Here is a 20,615-nt window from a genome sequence, read left to right as displayed (position 1 = left end):
ACGATACATCAAATACAATTAAAATAAGTGCAAATATAATTTACTTTTCGTAGACTTTATGGTGATACGGAGATGACAAAGACCAATCCTTCAGCAAGTTGTCTAATGCAGATCATGAGCATGGATTTCTGTCCAGAAAAAAACGCTTGGGCATCAAGGGAGGGGCAAAGCATGAGGGGGGACTTGAAGACAGAGATTGTGTGGCTTTGGGATGATAATAAACATATTCATAAAGGTTGGAAGGTGACATTGGTGTCTTAGATGCGTTTCTAAGGATGGATCTTGGGGCTGTGAACAGCGGAGAGCCATTGAGAGGGAGAGAAGGGTGTCGAAGGGGTGTCTCAGAAAGCTAAGGAAGGATGGCAGCCTATACACTCCCGAACAGGAGGCTGGTGGAGGAAGAGAGAGTCGAGAGGGAAGTAGAAGGGACTTGGTAAGTTTCTGTAAAGGGTTCTAGCCAACAGCTTGTTCAAGAGGACAACCTCAAAGAGCTGCTGCGCATAGTGAGGCAGGAGAATGGCTGTCCAGCGAAAGAACAGTAACTCAGGCAAACTGTGGAAATGAAAATGAGCTGAAATGGGGACTTTGAGATTAACTTCAGTTCTACAGAGAAATTATATGCATTTGGAGGAATGACATGATAAGAAAGGGAAGTGCTTCTGGAAGGAAAATTGGTAGTTTCATGGGGCAGAATTTATTTATTCTTTTCAAGAATGAAGACATGAATTTAAAAAAAAAAAGTGACTACAGTCCAAACTGGGACAGCAGAGAGACATCCTGGGTTATTACTGCTTCTAGGACAAGAGCAGCTCGGAGAGCAGGGTACGGCTGCGGCAACAGAGATATGGCAATGGAAAGATAGGTTTGATGTCAGGCTGACCTATTTTTTGGTGTATTTTGGTTCTAGAATTTTTAGAGGGGTATTACTGGATACATTTTCTTCATTTCTACAATAGGACTGTGATTATCTATGTGCCAGGTCATTTCAAGGATTAAATGAAATCATGTATTTACAGAGTCAGGTCCATAGAAGGTGTGCAACAAATGTTAGTCTCCAACCCCTTCTGAATTCCTTGGTAGGTGTTTTTCTACTTAGCTTGCAGAGAGAGGGAAGAGTTGAACAACCTCACCCTGTCCGAGCAGCCGGTGAATTTTTATGTGCAGCCAGGAAAGCTGCTTCCGTTGAGGAAGACAAACATGAAGCAGAATGTCCTACCAAACTCTTCTAATAAAAATTTGTGTCATCCCTGTGGAAAGGAAGCAGCAACTATCCAAACTACTTAAGAAAATGTGATAATAAAATGGTAAGTATCCAAAAAATATAAAGAACAACAACCAACACCAAAAAACACAAAGAATCCAATTAAAAAATGGGCAGAAGACATGAACAGACACTTATCCAAAGAAGACATACAGATGGCCAACAGACACATGAAAAGATGCTCATTGTCACTGATCATCAGAGAAATGCAAATCAAAACTACAGTGAGATTTTGCCTCATGTAAGAATGGCTAAAATCAGACGAGATCGGGCGCGTTCAGGGTGGGAATGCAAGCTGGTGCAACCACTCTGGAAAACAGCATGGAGGTTCCTCAGAATGTTGAAAATAGAACTGCCCTATGACCCAGCAATTGCACTACTGGGAATTTACCCTAAAGATACAAACGTAGTGATCCAAAGGGGCACGTGCACCCGAATGTTTATAGCAGCAATGTCCACAATAGCCAAACTATGGAAAGAACCTAGATGTCCATCAACAGATGAATGGATCAAGAAGATGTGGTATATATACACAATGGAATACTATGCAGCCATCAAAAGAAACAAAATCTTGCCATTTGCGACAACATGGATGGAACTAGAGCGTATCATGCTTAGCGAAATAAGTCAAGTGGAGAAAGACAAATATCATATGATCTCCCTGATATGAGGAAGTGGTGATGCAACATGGGGGCTTAAGTGGGTAGGAGAAGAATCCATGAAACAAGATGGGATAGGGAGGGAGACAAACCATAAGTGACTCTTAATCTCACGAAACAAACTGTGGGTTGCTGGCGGGAGGGGGGTTGGGAGAAGGGGGGTAGGGTTATGGACATTGGGGAGGGTATGTGCTTTTGGGTAAATTGGAAGGGGAGATGAACCATGAGAGACTATGGACTCTGAAAAACAATCTGAGGGGTTTGAAGTGGCGGGGGGATGGGAGGTTGGGGTACCAGGTGGTGGGTATTATAAAGGGCACAGCTTGCATGGAGCACTGGGTGTGGTGAAAAAATAATGAATACTGTTTTTCTGAAAATAAATAAATTGGAAAAAAAAAGAATGGCTAAAATCAATAACACAAGAAACAACAGGTGTTGGAGAGGATGTGGAGAAAGGGGAACCCTCTTGCACTGTTGGTAAGAATGCAAGTTGGTGCAGCCACTCTGGAAAACAGTATGGAGGTTCCTCAGAAAGTTAAAAATAGAACTACCCTATGATCTAGCAATTGCAATACTAGGTATTTACCCAAAGAATACAAAAATACTGATTCAAAGGGATATATGCACCCCAATGGTTTACAGTAGCATTATCTACAATAGCCAAATTATGGAAATAGCCCAAGTGCCCATGGACTGATGAATGGATAAAGAAAAAAATGGTATACACACACACACACACACACACACACACACGCGCGCGCGCGCAGAGGAATATTACTTAGCCAAGAAAAAGAATGAAATCTTGCTGTTTGCAACAACATGGATGAAACTAAATTATTATGCTAAGTAAAATAAGTCAGAGAAAGACAAATACATATGATTTCACTCATATATGGAATATGAGGAAGGAAACAAATGGGGAAAGGGAAGAAAAGAGAGAGAGAGAGAGGCAAACTAAGAAATAGACTCTTAACTATAGGAATCACACTGATGGTACCGGAGGGAAGGTGGAGAGGAGATAGCTTAAATGGGTGGTGGGGATTAAGGAGGGCACTTGTGATGAGCACTGGGTGTTGTGTGGAAGTGCTGAATCACTGTATTATACACCTGAAACCAATATCACACTGTGTGTTAACTAACTGGAATTTAAATAAAAACTAAAAAAAAAAGGAGTGCAATTTCACTTTCACTGGCTTCCAGGATGGAAACAGAACTTAAATAAACAAGCTGGTAACACTGTGTTCATAGGATTCAGGGAGGCCCACCGTAAGGAAGGAGAGGAGTATGAGTTTTGGGGGAGGGGCTGTAGCTGGATTTCTAGAGATGGAGGGAACTCTAAAGGAAAATAAGAGCAACATAAGTAAATAGGAGATGCTGTAAGAAGATGGAAGAATATGGTAAATTTCATAGGGAAAAAAACAGGTAATTTGTATTAAGCGAAAGAGACAGCTGCTCATAGGGAAAAAAGAGAGAGAGAGAGAACAGCCAAGAAAATAAAGGGAAAGCAGGAATAAAAAAGAACTCACCTTTTATAAGACCCTAGGAAGAATGGCAAGAAAGGTAAGAAAAGGCTAGAAGGGAAAATAAATTCTAAAGAAAATCTATTTGGTTAGTAAACTCACCTAGAAGTAAATAGATCTCAAGTGAAAACAGGACTAGGGAATAGAAAGAACGAGGGAGGCCCTAAGAACAGATTTAGAGCCTTAAAGGGGCTTAAAGAAGTGCCTTGACTACAGTTGGAGTTTGTTTCGTTTAAAGGAGATCTGTCGTTGGGACGCCTGGGTGGCTCAGTTGGTTAAGCAGCTGCCTTCGGCTCAGGTCATGATCCCAGCATCCTGGGATCGAGTCCCACATCGGGCTCCTTGCTCAGCAGAGAGCCTGCTTCTCCCTCTGCCTCTAGCCTGCCACTCTGTCTGCCTGTGCTTACTCTCTCTCTCTCTAACAAATAAATAAAATCTTTAAAAAAAAAAAAAAAAAAAAGGAGACCTGTCGTTAATTGCAGCCTGTAATTCAGTGAGAGGACTCTAATGCCACGTGCTCGCTCACACAAGCCTGATTCCCTGATCCCCAGGTCCGCGAACAGCGCTACCGAGGTCTTCTGTCAGAGGTGAGGACGGTGCGGAAGACCCCAAGACCGGCAATGCTAACAGAGCCCGGGCAGAGCTGAGAAAATACTCACAGGCAACGATATTGATGTACCGGTTCTTGTGCTTGTTGTCAGGGTGATTGGAGCTGTCTGCTGTGATACCTAAGTCCACAGTACAGCTCTGCACTTCCTGTAAAGAAAGGTACGTAGGACCTTTGAATACCTGCCCTTGCAGACAAAGTGCCTTAAAAATATAACATAGAAGACAACACAAACAAATCAGGCTATCCCCCAAAACACTTTTTTTTTTTTACATGTTATAACTATTTCTTGGCTAAAATAAAATGCAGTGAAATAATGCCTTACCTGGTAAAACTCTTTCAGTGTCTAATGAGGGAATGAATGCCAAAAAAGTAAAGAAATCAAATTCCACAGCACACGACAAATGAGAAAAAAAAGCGTTCATATTAGGTTTACAATGGAAAACTATGATCATGCAATATATACATTTGTCAAATTGTAACAAAACGGAATGTTTCAAACAGTTGCATGCAAATCAAAACTTCTAACAATTGGGAACCTTAAAATTATGTAAAAAGGAAAAACAATAACACTTTTAAAAGGGGACAGTGGTATAATAATATGAATATAAAAAATGCAGATGGGAAAAACCATATATTTGATGACACATTTTGTTGCATTAATCGGATTTGCTGATATCCAAATACCGTATTATTTGGCCACTATAGCACTATTTGAAACTCTGAATTAGTGACACATTTTTTAATTTATTTTGAGCAATTTTAAAGAGTAAACAGCTTCCTATTAGGTGGTTTGTAACAGATTTAGAGCTGTCAGAACATTAAAAATTCTTATAAATTTTTTTAAATCGCATATACTATATCATTTTGAAACAAAATTTAGATAGCATTACTTTCAACATATTTAATTAGTAGACCTCTTTTTAATTTAAACTTTGAGGGGTTCAGAGAAATTATTTCTCCCAATTATCTTTTTTAAATGAATTAAAATCCTTTTCAGAGATGTTTTCTATCTAAATACATTACATAGGAGCTTATAATTATTTAGTATTAAGATAATAACATGAAAACTTTATAATTTTTGAGAAAGCATATAACCCAAACGTGAATCTGACATCAACAAATGGCCCAGACCTCCTATAGATAAGCTTTTCGGGCCTTTTTTGCAGTTAGCCATTCTGACTCTAGATTTAAATACAACTTAATATTATGAGCCACTTAAAAGGCATAGCTTTATTAGTTATTAAGCTAATTATTAAGTTAATGAAATGTTTTCTTGAATTAGACTGTGAGTTAAAAGCAATGGAATTAAGAATAACTTTTGAGTAAAAATGTGGTTATTTTATTAATTTAATTATTGTGAACTGATAAATAATATTGAAAGCGATTTTATATAGTCATTAAAACTCTGAATTTGCCTTTGTGCATGTGCTATCAGCAACTTTTATTATAAACTATTTCTCCTTGTGGTTTTTAACATCTGGAAAATGAAACCCCTCCTTGACACATTCTCCCTCTTTCAATTACGATTTGTTTGATGCGAGTCTAATAGTTTTTGTAAGTTAACAGGGCATCACCTACCCTCTGATCTCTATTATGGTAAGAAAAAATAATTTGATGTTTTAAATATGTAATTCTTTACATTATTCCACTTTACTTAGTCATTACCTCATACTGCTTTCTATTTCAATGACTGAGATTTCTTTTAAGATTAAATGAATTGGCTTGGGACGCCTGGGTGGCTCAGTTGTTTAAGCGTCCGCCTTCAGCTTAGGTCATGATCCCGTGGTCCTGGGATCGAGTCCTGCTCCCTGCTCAGCAGAGCCTGCTGCTCTTCCTGCTTGTGCTCACATTCTCAGTCTCTCTCTCTGACACATAAATAAATAAAATCTCTAAAAAAAATTATGAATTGGCTTCTATGATTTTTAATTTAGTGAAAATGTATCACATTTCACTTCTATTTCTTTTGATTTCTTAAAGTTTTCTAATTTATGGCATTTTCCTTCCCTAAACATATCTTGGCTGTTGTGACTCCTGGGAGGGTGCAAGGGGAGAGTGGGACACCCTCTGATCAGGATCAGAGCTCAAAGGGCTTCAGAGAGGGAAGTCTGGGTTGTGGGGGTGGTGCAGACAGAAGAAAAGCAATGTGATGTTTCCTAGAGGGGAGGGGCTGGAGGGGAGGCTCAGGATCCCTTGTTCTTTGGAATGTAAAGTATTATGTTTGAAAATCACAGACCCAGGTTTGAATCCCAGCCCTGCTATTTTTTAAAATTAATTAGTTTTTCATTTAAATTGAAGTAGAGTTAACATGCAGGGTTATATTAGTTTCAGGTGTACAGTATATTGATTCATTGATTCTATACATCGCTCAAGGCTCATCATGATAAGGGTCCCAGCTCTGCCATTTTGGAGTTGTTAACTGACTTCTATGGAAGCGGATTTTTATCATTAATATGAACAGAAATAAAAATCAACTTCCAGAGCTGGGTGAAGATTGAATGTAGAAGCATTTAGTGTGGTGACCGGCATATTAGGGAGTGCTCAATAATGGTAACTTTTTATGTTTGTGCGGTTGTCATTGTTAACTCTGGGTTTATGGTTCCTCATTTTGAAATTAACTGATAGTTTAGAGGGCCATGATAAATTTGCAGCAAATTTCTCTGCCTCTTCTAATGAAAAGCATTTTATGGAATATTACTAGAAAAATTTTTACTGATTGTGCAGTTCAAATGTTTTTTAGAAATGCATATTTTCTTGAGGATAAGATGGGACTTTACCTTGAATAATATTTATTAGACCTTGCATAATAAATGCTTCTGCATTTATAGTGATGTAATATTTACAACTAAGAGTTTAAATGTTGAAAACATTTAAATGTTGAAAATTTTGGTTGAAAATCACGATATTTAGTAGTTTAGTATAATTTATATAGTTTAAAAATTAAAAGGAGTCAGTGTTACTAATTCAGCTTAAAAGAGGAATAGTGGAATTCTGTACTTTATGGGAGGAAATTAGCACTTTTTTTTCTACAACAGTAACTTGGCTTTTAAAATGGAAAACCAGTTTTCTAAATTATACGGTAACCATAACACATCTAAACACATAAGTGATTACAGAACTAATATTCTTCCTAGAAGTGAAAATAGTCTTTAAGTCAAGAAATAGCCTACTGTTTAATCTTTTAAATTTGCTATTTTCCATATTATTTAAAATAGGCATATTAAAATCATACCTCAAATTCTTCAGTAAACCCACTACTTGCATGTAAGTCTGCAACATGCTTTGGAAAGTGCTTTATTGGAATTGCTCCAACATCATCTAAGTAAATTAAAAAAAAAATTAGTTTGGAAAGGATAATTCAACAGAAAGGAATATGCCCCTCATTTATACAGATTTATAAAGTGCCTTCTTCTCAAACAGCTTCAAAGTTCAATTATTCCTACAATCCCAAGGTAATTACAGCTTTCAATGAAACATTAAGCAACAATGATCAATTTTCCTCCAAATTTATTATCCATCATAACTTGCATTTTATAATTCTGATTTGATCTTGAATCTCTTTTCCATTCACACTCTGAAGAAACAAGAATTAATTTTTAATGTTAAATAATGAATACCACCAAAGTGTCACATCTTATCAAGGGAGTGCATCTTTTTTTTTGGTAACTTTCTTTAACATGAGTAGGAGTTGCATTTTTGTTAACACATTTAACATGAATATGATTTCTGGGTAAAAAAAATGCAGAAATATTTTCAATTTTACCATGAACTAGACCTAATATATAGTGTAATTTCAGTTTTATAAAATTACATAATTTAATGTTTTACAGTTAGTAAGATGTTTACATGTGAAAACATTTCTTCCTTCTCTCTATAAATAAAACATTGATATGCAGACTATTCATTAAGGATTATGCCAAAAACCTTTGGGACTTTTAATATGTAAGATTTCAAGAACTCTAACTTGAAAATATGCTATGTAAACAAAGTCATTGGATCTGTTAATTAATTGTGAAGGGGCCAAATTATTTTACTGGCTCTGTTTTTTTCTTCCCCCCTCTGGAAAGACTTTCTTAGATTAAACATATTACTGGTTCACAGTATGCAATTTCACAAGTGATTTCTCTGACAAGGAAATATCAAACACATTTCACTAGAAACACTTATTTACATCAACAGATGTTCAGCATCTAGGCCATTTAATATTTTTAAGCTTCAGTTACCAAGAATTTGTTGATTTTTTAAAAAAGTAGACTCCATCTGTTCTCTCTCTTAGATAAGCGTACCTGAATACTAAAATTGAATTAGCCAGTTAAGCTTGAGAAACACAAGACAAAGGTGGAATTCTGCTTTCACATCTGCCGAAGGATCTTGCCTGGAAGTAGCTTTTATAATTAGACAAGAAAACAGAAATAACTTGTCACATCTAAATCATTAGCTCTTCTCAAAAGGGTCCTTCAATCCCATAGATGTTATCCTGCACCATTAACCTCTTTTCACAACCAAACAGACTACTTTTTAGTTACCGTCACGTGGTTTGGTCATTTCTTTCACGAACTGGTCTGCAAGTGAGACTAACGTAGCTTTTAGTTTCTGATTCTACATGAAAAGGCAGGTCTCTGGGTGACCTGCAGTCCAGGTGACATGAGGAAATGCCCTTGATCCCAACTCTTATGAGAAGCAAGACAGGACCTGGCCAAGGTCCTGATTTGGTATTATTTATTGATAATAATTACAGATATGGGACTTGGGGGGATAGCATGTTAATTGGCTTACCCATGCTGACGGCGTCTGTAGAGGAGGTATGAAGGGGAAGGGAACCAAAATGCAACACACCCCTGAGAGCTGCCCACCTCAGAATTCTGAAGGTGTTAATGAGAAAGTGTGCTGTACTAGAATAACGGTACAGAGTTTTAAAATAGTCTAGAAAAACAGAAATAAGTGGTGGCTAGGCTCAGAGTGCATCAAAGAAAGAAGCCAAATACTTCTAATTCCTATGCCCCCCTGAAAATTACACAGAAAGTGCTTCTCTCTCTCTTTTTTTTTAAATGTTTTTTAAGTCATAAGATTTCAGAAGATAACATCCTGTGGAACTTGGGCCTCTACCAATAACATATAGAGTCTCAGTCAATTTAAAAAGACTTCCTTCTGTTTTCCCTGGTTCGGTGGTTTTCTGTGTCTTTGTTTTATCCTCTACCCTCCTATTTCTAGGCAGTTCCTTTTTTGTTACCACTTTTCATTCTGAAATGTTATAAAATGTTAATCAAATAAGTGTCTGTGATCTTAGCGGGGTGAACTCGAGGGTCAACGGATGTCTCAGTCAAAACGACCCTGGCTAATTCCTCAATATTGTTAACCAGGTAAGTTCTGCTAAAAATAGACAGTCGTCAAACTGTTTGACATTGTGACTTTAAGAATTTCAGGCAATTACACATTCTTTGTGCGCTCGTGTTTTTCTTCTACTCTCACTATTTTATAATTTTTCCCCCCCTACGGTAGTTAAGGAAACTCTTCTCACATAAATTCAGATGATAGGAAAGAAACTGAGCTTTCTTATCTTTGTTATTTTTTTTGTCCTATGCAGCCTTACTGCATTGGTTTAGTCTGACTGCCATGGCTCCGGTTTCCACTAAAATACTAGAAATGACTGAAGGTCAGCCTTATTCCTAAATAATATTTTATTGCTATGTTTATGGTAACAGACTATACCTGAATATTGAGTGATTTTGCCATATCCTCTATATGGTTAAGAATGTTCAAAATTCATGAGAATAAGATAGAAACCTTAATGCCTGGTACATGGCAGTAATAAATGCTTTGGGCACCTGAAGTATTTACGCATCTCCTTCAGAGCCATTTGCAAAGTATTTCAGTCAGGACAAACCTTCCCGCATTATCCTTTTCACTCAACATCTAGCCGCTACTCGTGGTCACACCTGAAGCTATTACCTGAAATTGGAAAGACGGGTGTTGGAGGTGTGGCTATTACTCGAGGAGATGTGCTGTCCTCTAAATAAAAGTGTGCAGTCTGGAAGCATTTCCTGGAAAGAAATAAAGCAATTTATTTACTAGCTGCCATAAGACGCCTTCTGAGCTGCTTGAAAATTATGGCAGAAATTGCCAGAATTAAAACATAAATGGAAAGCTATCTCTATTTTACAAAACACGAAGTATTAAAGACTTTTATGACCTCCAAATGGATCTCAATTCTACATGTGTCCGATGCCACTGAGTGAGGAACTATCAGACACGCTGAAAGCAGAGATGGCAATTGAAGTTGTAGTTGGTTGGCACCCAATGAGATTTTGCCGGGCTAAGGACACTTCAACGCCTCGGTTACTCTCCCACCGTTGTGACCTACCAGTGTGTCCCGCCACCTTGGACTGGACTGGAGTGGAAAAAAGCCTAAAGCTTTTTTCATCCGCTATTTAAGTGACCCTACCTTTTTGAGCATATTCAGCTGCTAGCAAAAGGTAGCTGTGACTATGCAGAGATGTAATTCCACAGTGGTAATCTTTTGATGGAAAAGGAAGACAGCTTTGCACTGTGAGTATGGTAATGCAGTAACGACAGAACAAAGTGAGGAAATAATGAGCCTATAACCAAAAAGAGGCGTGATTTTCTTTCCAACAGATGCTAGCCTTGTTGACGAGGGTTTTGAGAATGAATATACTGGGAATCAACGACAACTATGACCTGCAATGTCACCTGAATCTATTTTCATTCAGATAATAAGAGTAACATCTGGTAAGAGCACACCACACACTATTGAGAAGAGCAAAGAACCAACTGCTGCTTTAAACTAATGCAAACCATACTTAATTAAAAAAATTTAGATAATTAGAACTGCTAATGACACTCTTTGATGTGGGTCATTTAATTTATTTGAAATATTATTCATGAGTGGTTAGGCTTAAATAGAAATATCTATTTGGGTAAAAATGCCAATCTCCTTTTCCATTTAAGATTCAAGCTACAAGATATTTATTCTAATGAGCTTTAACATAACACATGTTCTTACAGGACACACCTCAATTGTAAAATTCTTTCAGTAATCAGTCCCCGGCATAAAATTCTTCAGTGGCCTCACCATGGGATTAGAATGATATTTGATTACTTCAGCGAGGGTTATAAAACCCTCCATGACTTGGTCCCCCACCTACATCGGGGTGTCCTCTCCTAACACCCCCCTACCACTAGGCCCAGGCCCACACTGGTCCTCTGTTTCTCCGTCTAAGAGGACCCATCAGTTCACGTTAAGGCCTTGGCTCTTGACATTCCTTCTGGTCACCTGCCTCCTTCACATCATTTTTGCACTAGTTCAAATGCCACTTCCTGTGACAGTCCTTCCCTGACCATGCTGCTAAAAGTACCAGCTCATGCCTCCAAGTCACTATTGTCTTCCCTTTCGTCGGCTTTGTGTCACTTATCACATTCCAAAATTCCCTACTTATGTATTTGTCTGACATGGTTTTAGTTGCCCTCATCAGAATGTAAGCCACACGAAGGCAAGGGGCTTTGTCTAAACGCAGTGTTAGTCTTCAGTGCAAAGAGCAGTGGTAGGTGCCCCCAAATTTTTGCTCAAGGAGTTCACTGCTGTAAGTATGAGTAGTAAAAAATTATGTAGTTTATTTGTAACCTTAATATCACAAGCTAAAAAAACAAAAAAAAAAAAAACAAAACAAAGAACAACCAAAAGCAATGATGTGTGTTGTAAAAACCAGCCCTCTGCTGTGATCATATATGCCTCTGAAAGAGGATACAGATAATCAAGAGAACATAGAAACGTCTTCAAGAGAGAACAAGTGGTGTAGGGGAAGATGAATGGATGTGGCATCAAGTGCCAGAGGGACCTGAGCTAGGTCATCCTGGAAAGTGGAAAGAGTACAGCAGACCATGAAGAACGGGAGGGCTGAGGGCCACAGGTCTCATGATAAAGGAACTACCCAGCTGGAAGTCCGCGATTGAGCATAACTGAGACAGACCGGAGCAGAAACTACAGTCTGCGGGGCGGGGGGCGGGGGGGTTGGTTCATCTGCGCAACCTCCAAAGTAGCAGGTCCTGCCACACCGATAGGAAAACACTGGGTTTGATACTTCTCTTAAGATCCCAGTTAAATCTCTTTGATTCCTTTACAATGGGGTCACACAAGCTGGTAAACGGGTTTCTGTTTATTTTTCAATGAATCTTAAAGTGGTAAAATGTCTTAAGAGGCCGAGTGCACTATCACAGATATAAGAATCTCTCTGACATAGAAAGATTATCGCCGGTGACAAGGACCTCGCTCCTGTACGAGTCATCTTTAGCTGCTAGATATTTCTTTTTCAGACTAACTGAAAACTCGTTCTAAGTACCTCTAAGTGGTACCCAGAGAGAAGGCCTTTTTTGTTCCACTGTTACGCCTCTTACTTGTTGATATTTTTTTTTGGTATCAAGCCAAAAATCTATCTCCTTATTACGTTGATATATTGGCTCAAGTTCTGTACTTGACAGATTTTTAGATACTGGCACCCAAGATCTTTCAGTACTTCGATGCTACCTAGCTATGGCCCTTACCTGTTTTGACTTTCTTCTTGAAGTTTACACTCCAATAATACAAACAAATTGCAGATCACTGAACATGCCTTGTCCTGTCCTCACTCAGTATGTTATACCCTGCTTTAAACATGGTTCTCCTGACCAAGACGCTTCACTCGTGAATATGCCAGGCAAACACCATCCCCCTGAGATACCAGCTTGGCGGTATCTTCTCTGTGAATAAGCTTTTCATTTCTAAGTAGCCTCCAGTACTCTGGTTTCTCTCTTTTCACTTCACCCAACACAAACCTCCACTGCTTTACAAAGACTGTTTTGAAAAATATGGTTAATTAATCCAAGGTTGACCTTTGCTTTCTGAATTCTATTCTACATAATTAAAAAAAATTTTTTTAATTAATTTTTAGTTAGGGTTATTATTTTGCAATATACTTGTTTTGTGCTTGTATCCTCATTACGGATTTTAAAAGATGGGGCCATGTCTTTTGATTTATGTAAATCAAATAGTGTATGCTCCGTATACAGTACCAAGAGTACAGGAGGTGTTAAATGTTGAATGATTAGATGGATTTCCAGGAGTAACTAGACCCCATTAGCCATAGGCTATTCAGCTGCATCCTAGACTTCTTGCCTACTTGGGCCTCAAATGGGATAACTTAAAATCTCAAAACATTTGGGAGGGAGAGGTGAGATATATGTATCCAGAGAAAGATGGATGGACGAATGGATGGGCAGATGGGTGGACGGATGGATGCATAGAGAGAGGATGGGTCTGAGAAAATGGAAAGAAGGCAGCACCTCACAGAACAGAAAAAGGTAAACTAAAACTTACAGGCATTACGGTTTAATATATTTAATACTCATTGTGGGACCTGGGTAAATAGCAACTCTATTCTTTTTTAGTTATATAAGCAAGTATTTGTTGGTCCAGCAACTAAGTGGTCCGTTGGTGTTACTTGTACTAACAAGCCACAAAAGAATGTTATAAAATCATACCAAAAAATCTGTAAGTGGGAAAAGTTAAAACATGTAGCATAAATTCTTGATGAAGGTAAAAATATATTGCTTCAGTGTATTATATTGTGCAGTTTCACCTAGGAAATGACTTTCTAATAGAGACAGCATGGTACTGGTAGGCCTCCATTCTGGGTTGGTAGCTCTCCTTAGAGACTCAGAAATTCAAATTTAAGATCAAGAGAGAACTCATATTGCTTGTCTTCCCACTCCCCAAAGCCAAAACAACTGTCCACATAAAGTTTTTTTCAATACTGCTTTTGATAGAGTGCTATTTTGTTGATTATACCTTTGGTATTTTTTAGGTTCCAACTATTTAAAAAGCTCTCAAAAGTTTGTCCTTTGTGTTCTTTAAAAAGAACTTTTTTGACAATATTCCATATCGAAGTCATTTTGCAACTTAGAAACTTAACGATTTGGCGGTAAATGTAAATTCTACCTTAAAACATCTGGAAAATAATTTCAAGGCGTATTATTTAATGTATGACAAGATTCAATATCTATAGTCCATCTGTTCTGTATAAGCAGTGAATGTCTTCACGTCTATGTGCTAAGTGTTGATAACTATGTCTCTTGCTAATTATCACTCAGCCATGATGAAAAAAGTGATGACTGTTTTAAACTTGTAGACATAGGTCCTATCAATCAATGTTAATCTGATTATTTGATTTACACCTTTTCATCACAGTAAGTACTTAAAATTAAAAGCTAGAAATGGGTAATTATAATTCCATTTTTTTGTATCCTTATACAATTATAACCATATTTATTCTTTATGCTGCGTTCATCACAGAAATCCTAAAGAAGTTCTGACTGCAATCTTAGACACGATCTAATGAACCCTCCTGTGAAATGATAGAGAGAGGAAAACCAGTTCCTAGGTGGCTAAGTGACGTGCCCACGATCATAGAACTAATGCCGGCAGAACTGGGAAAGGGACTCAGACTTTATCACCTCTTGGTCGTTCTCAAAACCTAGGGGACCAGCTCGAGTTAGGTAAAGAGACAAAAGACTCATTATATCACCTTACAATTACCTTTTCTAAGAAATTAGGTTAGGAAAACATTTAAATATATCAGCTCAGGAAAAACTCATAAGGACTATTTACTACTAGGACTTCTGTTGGTATGCCATTCTGTTTTGTAACTTTTCCACAGGCTGTTCTTTCCACAAAGGTCTAAAGCATTTTCTTACTGGCTAGTGAAAGCATATGGGTCTACTCCAGAATTTTAATATCTCATAAAAACCTTGAAGAATGCACTAACATTGTCATTTTGTGTCACCAAGTAATATCCCTGGTGTATTACTGATCTAAAAAGTTACATTTTGAAGTGAATTAATTTCAAATGGATGTGCCAGGGGCAGTTATGTTAAATTTTAAATAGATAAGTAAACAAGTTACAGGTTTTATCAAACTGTTTGATAGAGAGATATAAAATATACACATGAAATCAGAGCGCTCATATTTTAAGCTAATGCACTGAATTCAAGGTACAGAAAGTGTTATTTGCAAGGAAAAGAGAAATATCTTATTGGCGAAAGTCAACTTAGTATTTTCAGCTGGTAATTTCTATCCTTTTTTTGCACATAACACAGATGAGGTGACCCATTATGAATAAAATATAAAAACCATTACAGATTTTAATTTTCCATGAAATACCAAATCATATTAAATAAGACACTTTCAAACTTGCAAAAAATAAACTTGAAATATTAAGTAAAAAAGATTAAAAAGTTTTCATTCTAATTATTGCAACATTATAACAGCAAACCATCTGAAATTGTTATTAGAAATTTATTAGAATACCATTTTTAATGAAGCATAATTTGGGGTTTTTTTCCAACTTATTTTTAAAAATTAACTCTAATTCCAATTAACTTCAAAAATTGGTTTGGCAGGGAAAATCAGAGGAGATAGAAACCAGAAATCTGAACAAACACAAAATCAGTGTTGGTAAAAAGTTTGGCCAACAAACTTAGTGGGGAGTAGGGAGAAAAGCAATATGAATTCTTGTTGAGCAAGCATTTATGGATTGTGTACTGGGTTCACGCTACTCTGCTGAGTACGGAATCTTCCATAAAAAGAGTCACTGGCAATTACAGGAATCAGTGAAGAAACCAGCTTTGTTTGCATCACGTTATCCACAAAACGGACTCCCAACTCATATATGATAACAAAAGTATGATCTGTTCTCTGTACTCTGCAGTTTACTCTTTTCTGTCAAGGTAGTCAGAGATGAAATACAGCTGGTCATGGAAACATTCTACCTTAGCCAACCAATGTCCAACCACACGCAACGACATGCTCCAGATCTCACTGTCTCAGACACACCCCGCTGCCCCCTGCTTCCCATCCTTCCCGCCTGCGGTGTTTCTGCCCGGAAGGCTGGTCTCCTTTGTCTCCACTTTCTGAGTCCTACCCAGCTGTGGCTGTCTTCTGGGACTATCAAGATCCCTTGTTCTCTGACTACTGTTCCCATTGGCAATTTCATTTATATAGTAGGTTATAAATTTTTCATGGAAAATTTTCAATAGCATAAATTTCTCAGCCATAGTGACTCTCATTCACTCATTCATTCATTTTTTTATATTTACCATAGTAGTCAACATCGTATTGTACATATGGGAAACAGTAAACACAGTAAATATTTTTGAATAAACTGAGGGAATCAATTTTAGAATAACACATAAAGAGTGTCTTATGAACTCATAGAAAGATGTTGCTAAAGAAAGGAATTAATTATAAAACTTCTGAACAAAATTCTCTTTTAAAACAAAGGAAGAAATTACTAAGCTATGATTCCTTATATTGTCTATAGTTTTTGTTTTCTTAGAGACAGTTATAATAGTTCTACTGACTTTCATTGTTTCCCCAGTAAACTCCCTAATTTGCAGTGTGTTCTGCTTGCTATGGGAAGGGAAACTTCTGATGGGTGCAATTTTCTTTGTCCTTTAAATGTCTTAATAGGATATCAATGATAGGAAAGCTGTATTTCATCCCCAAGGCAAATTATAATTAATTTTTAAATTCCATGCATCTTAATAGAGCCATCAACTTTATTTTCTCATTATATTCATATTTTAATTACTTGATTTTCACTTTTATGTAATCATAAAATGTTTTTGGTTATCAGTATGAGGTTTGATGTGATAAAATCCTATTATAAATAAACGATGTTTTTACTATATCAAAAATTATGTTTTCTGAAACAGTAACTTTTGAAATTATTAACAGCTGGAGCATTTAGGCTGAGAAGCTTAGATTTACATTAAACGTCATGATAATGTCTGAATGTTAATGAGATTAATATGAAAGTATGCTGTCAAAATATTGGATCATATAATAACTGAAGCCAGAGTTCCTCCATTTTGTTTCACGGAAGTATGAAGAACAGCCAAATCTTTTATGTCTCTGGATTTACAAAATCATCTTATTCATAGTTAAATTAACAGCGCTCTCAAGTAAAACGAATTCTGAATACGCTTTGAAGAACTTTCAGGTAAAAAACAGGCAAAATCTAAGCTTTACGAAACACATGTCTAGAACAAGCACTCAACTTACCTCCAGTAGATGAGAATACCCACAAGAACCACTAGACAGATAAAAGTCAGGGCTGACACGATCACAAGGGGTATAACTGCCTTCTTCTCGGATTCCAGCCCCTCAGCTAGACCAATACGAGACTCATGGCTACTATTACTGGCCTCTGTAGTCGGAGAAAATTGAGAGAGTTGATATTTAAGCTTAAGAAAAAGTCACAACATTTTTCAACTGAGCAATTGCAACCTTCATTGCTGTTGCTTACCTTGACAATTTCAAATCTATGACACAAAGCATGTCTACAATTACAAGCCAGTTTAAGTGAAACAAAGTATAAAAGGAAGGCAGGTTAACAGAGCAGAGATTGGCACCTAAGGTATCGGTGCTCTGGCAAGAAATGAGCATAAAACTGCCTTGAAAAGCTTGCTCAAAGGAAAACAGAACTACTAAAATAAGAAGACTGTCCAGTTTTTAAATAAAATGATCAGGAAAAACAATGCTACTTACTGCACCATATATAATCTTGGTTTTTCAAACTTAATTTTAATGCTTCTACTCCAATTAAATAAGTAGCTCGGAGCAATTAATATTTGTTAATAATTAATGAATAATTTCATAAAGAGGGAATCTTAGGATAACCCTTCTTACATCAGGATAACTATTCAACCCAGAACACTATTAAAAACTTCAACATGGGTTGCTTTTGCAGAGTTACTGTGAATGCCCTTCTTATCAACTATTTTTCTCTATCAGAAATAATACTATTGCATGCGAACTGAAGGAATACATAGATGGAGAAGACCAGACTTGAGCTTCTACTCTGCCAGTCAGATGCTCTGGTCATTACGCACTGCGATGAGGCTCATCTAGATGCCTAAAAACTCTGATGGGGAAAGCACTGAAAGTTTCTTTATAAAATTTAGGAAAGCATCTTGTTTCAATACATAACTGTCTTCACATTTTTTCCATTAAAATGATTGTTACCTCAATGGAAATTTTGTGGCTAAACAATGAACTAATCCACTTAGTAAAGTCCCGGGTACCTAGAAATTAGAAATGGTGGTTAATATCATTAGTCATTCTTGAAATGTGGTTCCCAGAATATTGCCATAAGCATCGTCAGGGACTTGTTAGAAAGGCCAATTTGGAGCCCCATGCCAACCATCACAAAGCTGCTGAACAGAAACTCTGTGGGTCAGACCCAGAAATCTGTGTTTTAACAAGTCTTCCAGGTGATTTTGATCCACATTCATGTTTGAGAACCAATAATGTACATTAATTTACATACAAAGTGAGCTTATATACAGTGGTCTTCAGTGACCACAGATATTTATAGAAATATGTATATAGGTATATATGTGTATATATATGCATGCATGCATGGAGACACATATACCATTTGTGTATATGTATGCACATACATATATATGAGATAGGTCTGATCATATATGTGACATATATGTAAGATATATAACATGTAACATATGTAACAAATTCCCATATATATCACACACACAATACACATGCACTATATACACACATGCACACATACATAAACGTGCAACAGACTTTAATCGTAAATTCTCTGGGACATCTGATTTTAAAATAAACCTTTTCACTGAGGAGTTAGAATGATAAACCCATGGTAATTACTATTAGGAAACTTAGGTTTTTTATTCAAGATGAGATATCACATGAAAGTATAGATAATCAGGGGCCCCTGGCTGGCTCAGTCGGTCGAGTATGCAACTCTTGATGTCGGGGTCATGAGTTCCAGCCCCAGGTTGGGTGCAGAGACTACCTTAAAAAAATAAATAAATAAAAAATAAAATATACCCCCCCCAATTCAAAAAAATATATTCATAAAAAAGGAAGTACCATCAACTGGTTGCTTTACATACTGTAATGAGGAACAACTAGTTGTACTGATCTTTAGAGTCATTAGCTGAGACTAAAAGACCTATTTCAATATGGTCCAGTAGCTAAGTGGATAAGACAAGAATCTAGTGATAGATGATCAGTAAACAAAGTTAAGATTAATTCTTTAAAATACATTTTTAGAATAAAACAGTATAATTTTGGTATGACAAATTAAGCATTATGTATATTTTATTGTCCTCGATAATGAAAGCAAAGTCTCCAAGAGACAGACACCAATAACACATGATTCCAGTCTCAGTTTTGTGTTAACTGCCTACAGGACCTAAGTCAAGTAACTTAGTATCTCGGGTCTCAGTTTATGCATTCATAAATTGCAGATACTAGTATTTGCCTTACCTATTTTGTTTTAGGGAACATGTATTGTAAATTATCCTACATTCTAGAAGTACATAATAAAATAATAAGTTTCAGAATTAGTCTGTACGCATTTGATAAAGAGCCATATTCCATTACTTTGTAAGAGAGAGTACAGATGATTTTTTGTAGATACAGTTTTAAAAGCAGGCAAGAATTCTTCCCTAATCTTGTCTGATCTTAGTTATGCTATTAATTATGTTACCTGATGATACTGGAAATTATATTCCTACTGTTTTTCTCCTCATCAGTGGGAGAACATACTCTTAATAATTAATCAAATTAGTGCAATGATAAGAGATCGCAAAGTTTGAATTCAGAATTCTAGGGTTGGCATTTTGCAATAAAGTTTCTCCATAAGAGCATAAAGCAAGGATGCAATGATGATGTCACTACCTAGAAAGACAGTAAAAAAAAAAGGATGAATTCCCAATATGTCTTTAAAATAAATCTAATAAGAATAAAAAAAAACAGTACTATAATTGAAGCCAGATAATAATTTATGTATATGGCAACACTAATGAATATAGTGACCTGTAGAATCATTACTCGTTCTCACATATCAGAGTGTGTTTAAACTGAAATGCAATGTTAAATAGGATCAAGTCAGATTGTAGAAAAACTTCTCTATCAAAAGGTACAAACTTTTAATTGCTGCTGCACTGACTGAAGGAAAAAATACACGACTAACAGAAAGGATGGAAATAACAAAGAGAAAAATATATCCTAATGAGACTGATCTCTCTGATCTGGCTTGCACATATCTGCTTTTATGCAATAAGATTGCACGATGTTACCTGAAACTATCTTTTGACTTACTATGTTAAGAATGAAATATTTTCATTGCTAAAGAATTCCTTAAAATTTAATAAAAGCATATTATAAAATTCTTATGATCAAGTCAATGAAATTATCTAGTATTTCCTATGCCTAATGGCACTGAATTCCCTTTCCTCCCCATTGGTATTTAAAGCAAACATCTGTAATATATAGGTTGCAAGGAATCTACTCGAAGAAACATCTGGCCAATAAACTAATTTGCATAAGATACATTAACAAATGAAATGCATGTCTACAGAAAATGTTCTAGTGTTTTACATCTTGTCATACAATACCTATACAGACTCTGCATATTAATGACCATTATCTAACTTCTTAGAAAGGTGTATAAACACAAGTACGA

The 20,615-nt window shown here is 36.6% G+C and overlaps 1 protein-coding gene across 4 annotated transcripts in view; it reads right to left on the bottom strand.

Moving 5' to 3' along the window:
* The window catches only part of PTPRZ1 (protein tyrosine phosphatase receptor type Z1), a 177,055-nt gene that overhangs the window by 21,997 nt on the left and 134,443 nt on the right, over nt 1–20,615 (bottom strand). For 2 of the 4 annotated variants that reach the window (XM_044246457.1, XM_044246459.1), the window contains exons 13-17: nt 17,159–17,303; nt 9,997–10,088; nt 7,280–7,365; nt 4,373–4,393; nt 4,100–4,196 (exon numbers count right to left, since the gene is read on the bottom strand). In XM_044246457.1, the coding sequence (XP_044102392.1) occupies nt 4,100–4,196; nt 4,373–4,393; nt 7,280–7,365; nt 9,997–10,088; nt 17,159–17,303 (441 nt within the window). The remainder of the gene's footprint in view (nt 1–4,099; nt 4,197–4,372; nt 4,394–7,279; nt 7,366–9,996; nt 10,089–17,158; nt 17,304–20,615) is intronic. The other 2 variants (XM_044246458.1, XM_044246460.1) reach the window with 1 other exon arrangement.

Source organism: Neovison vison, chromosome 4, assembly GCF_020171115.1.
Source record: "Neovison vison isolate M4711 chromosome 4, ASM_NN_V1, whole genome shotgun sequence".
Classification (NCBI taxonomy): Eukaryota; Metazoa; Chordata; class Mammalia; order Carnivora; family Mustelidae; genus Neogale; species Neogale vison.
The sequence above is the reverse complement of the archived record's forward strand: the minus strand, read 5'-3'. Positions and strand labels throughout refer to the sequence as shown.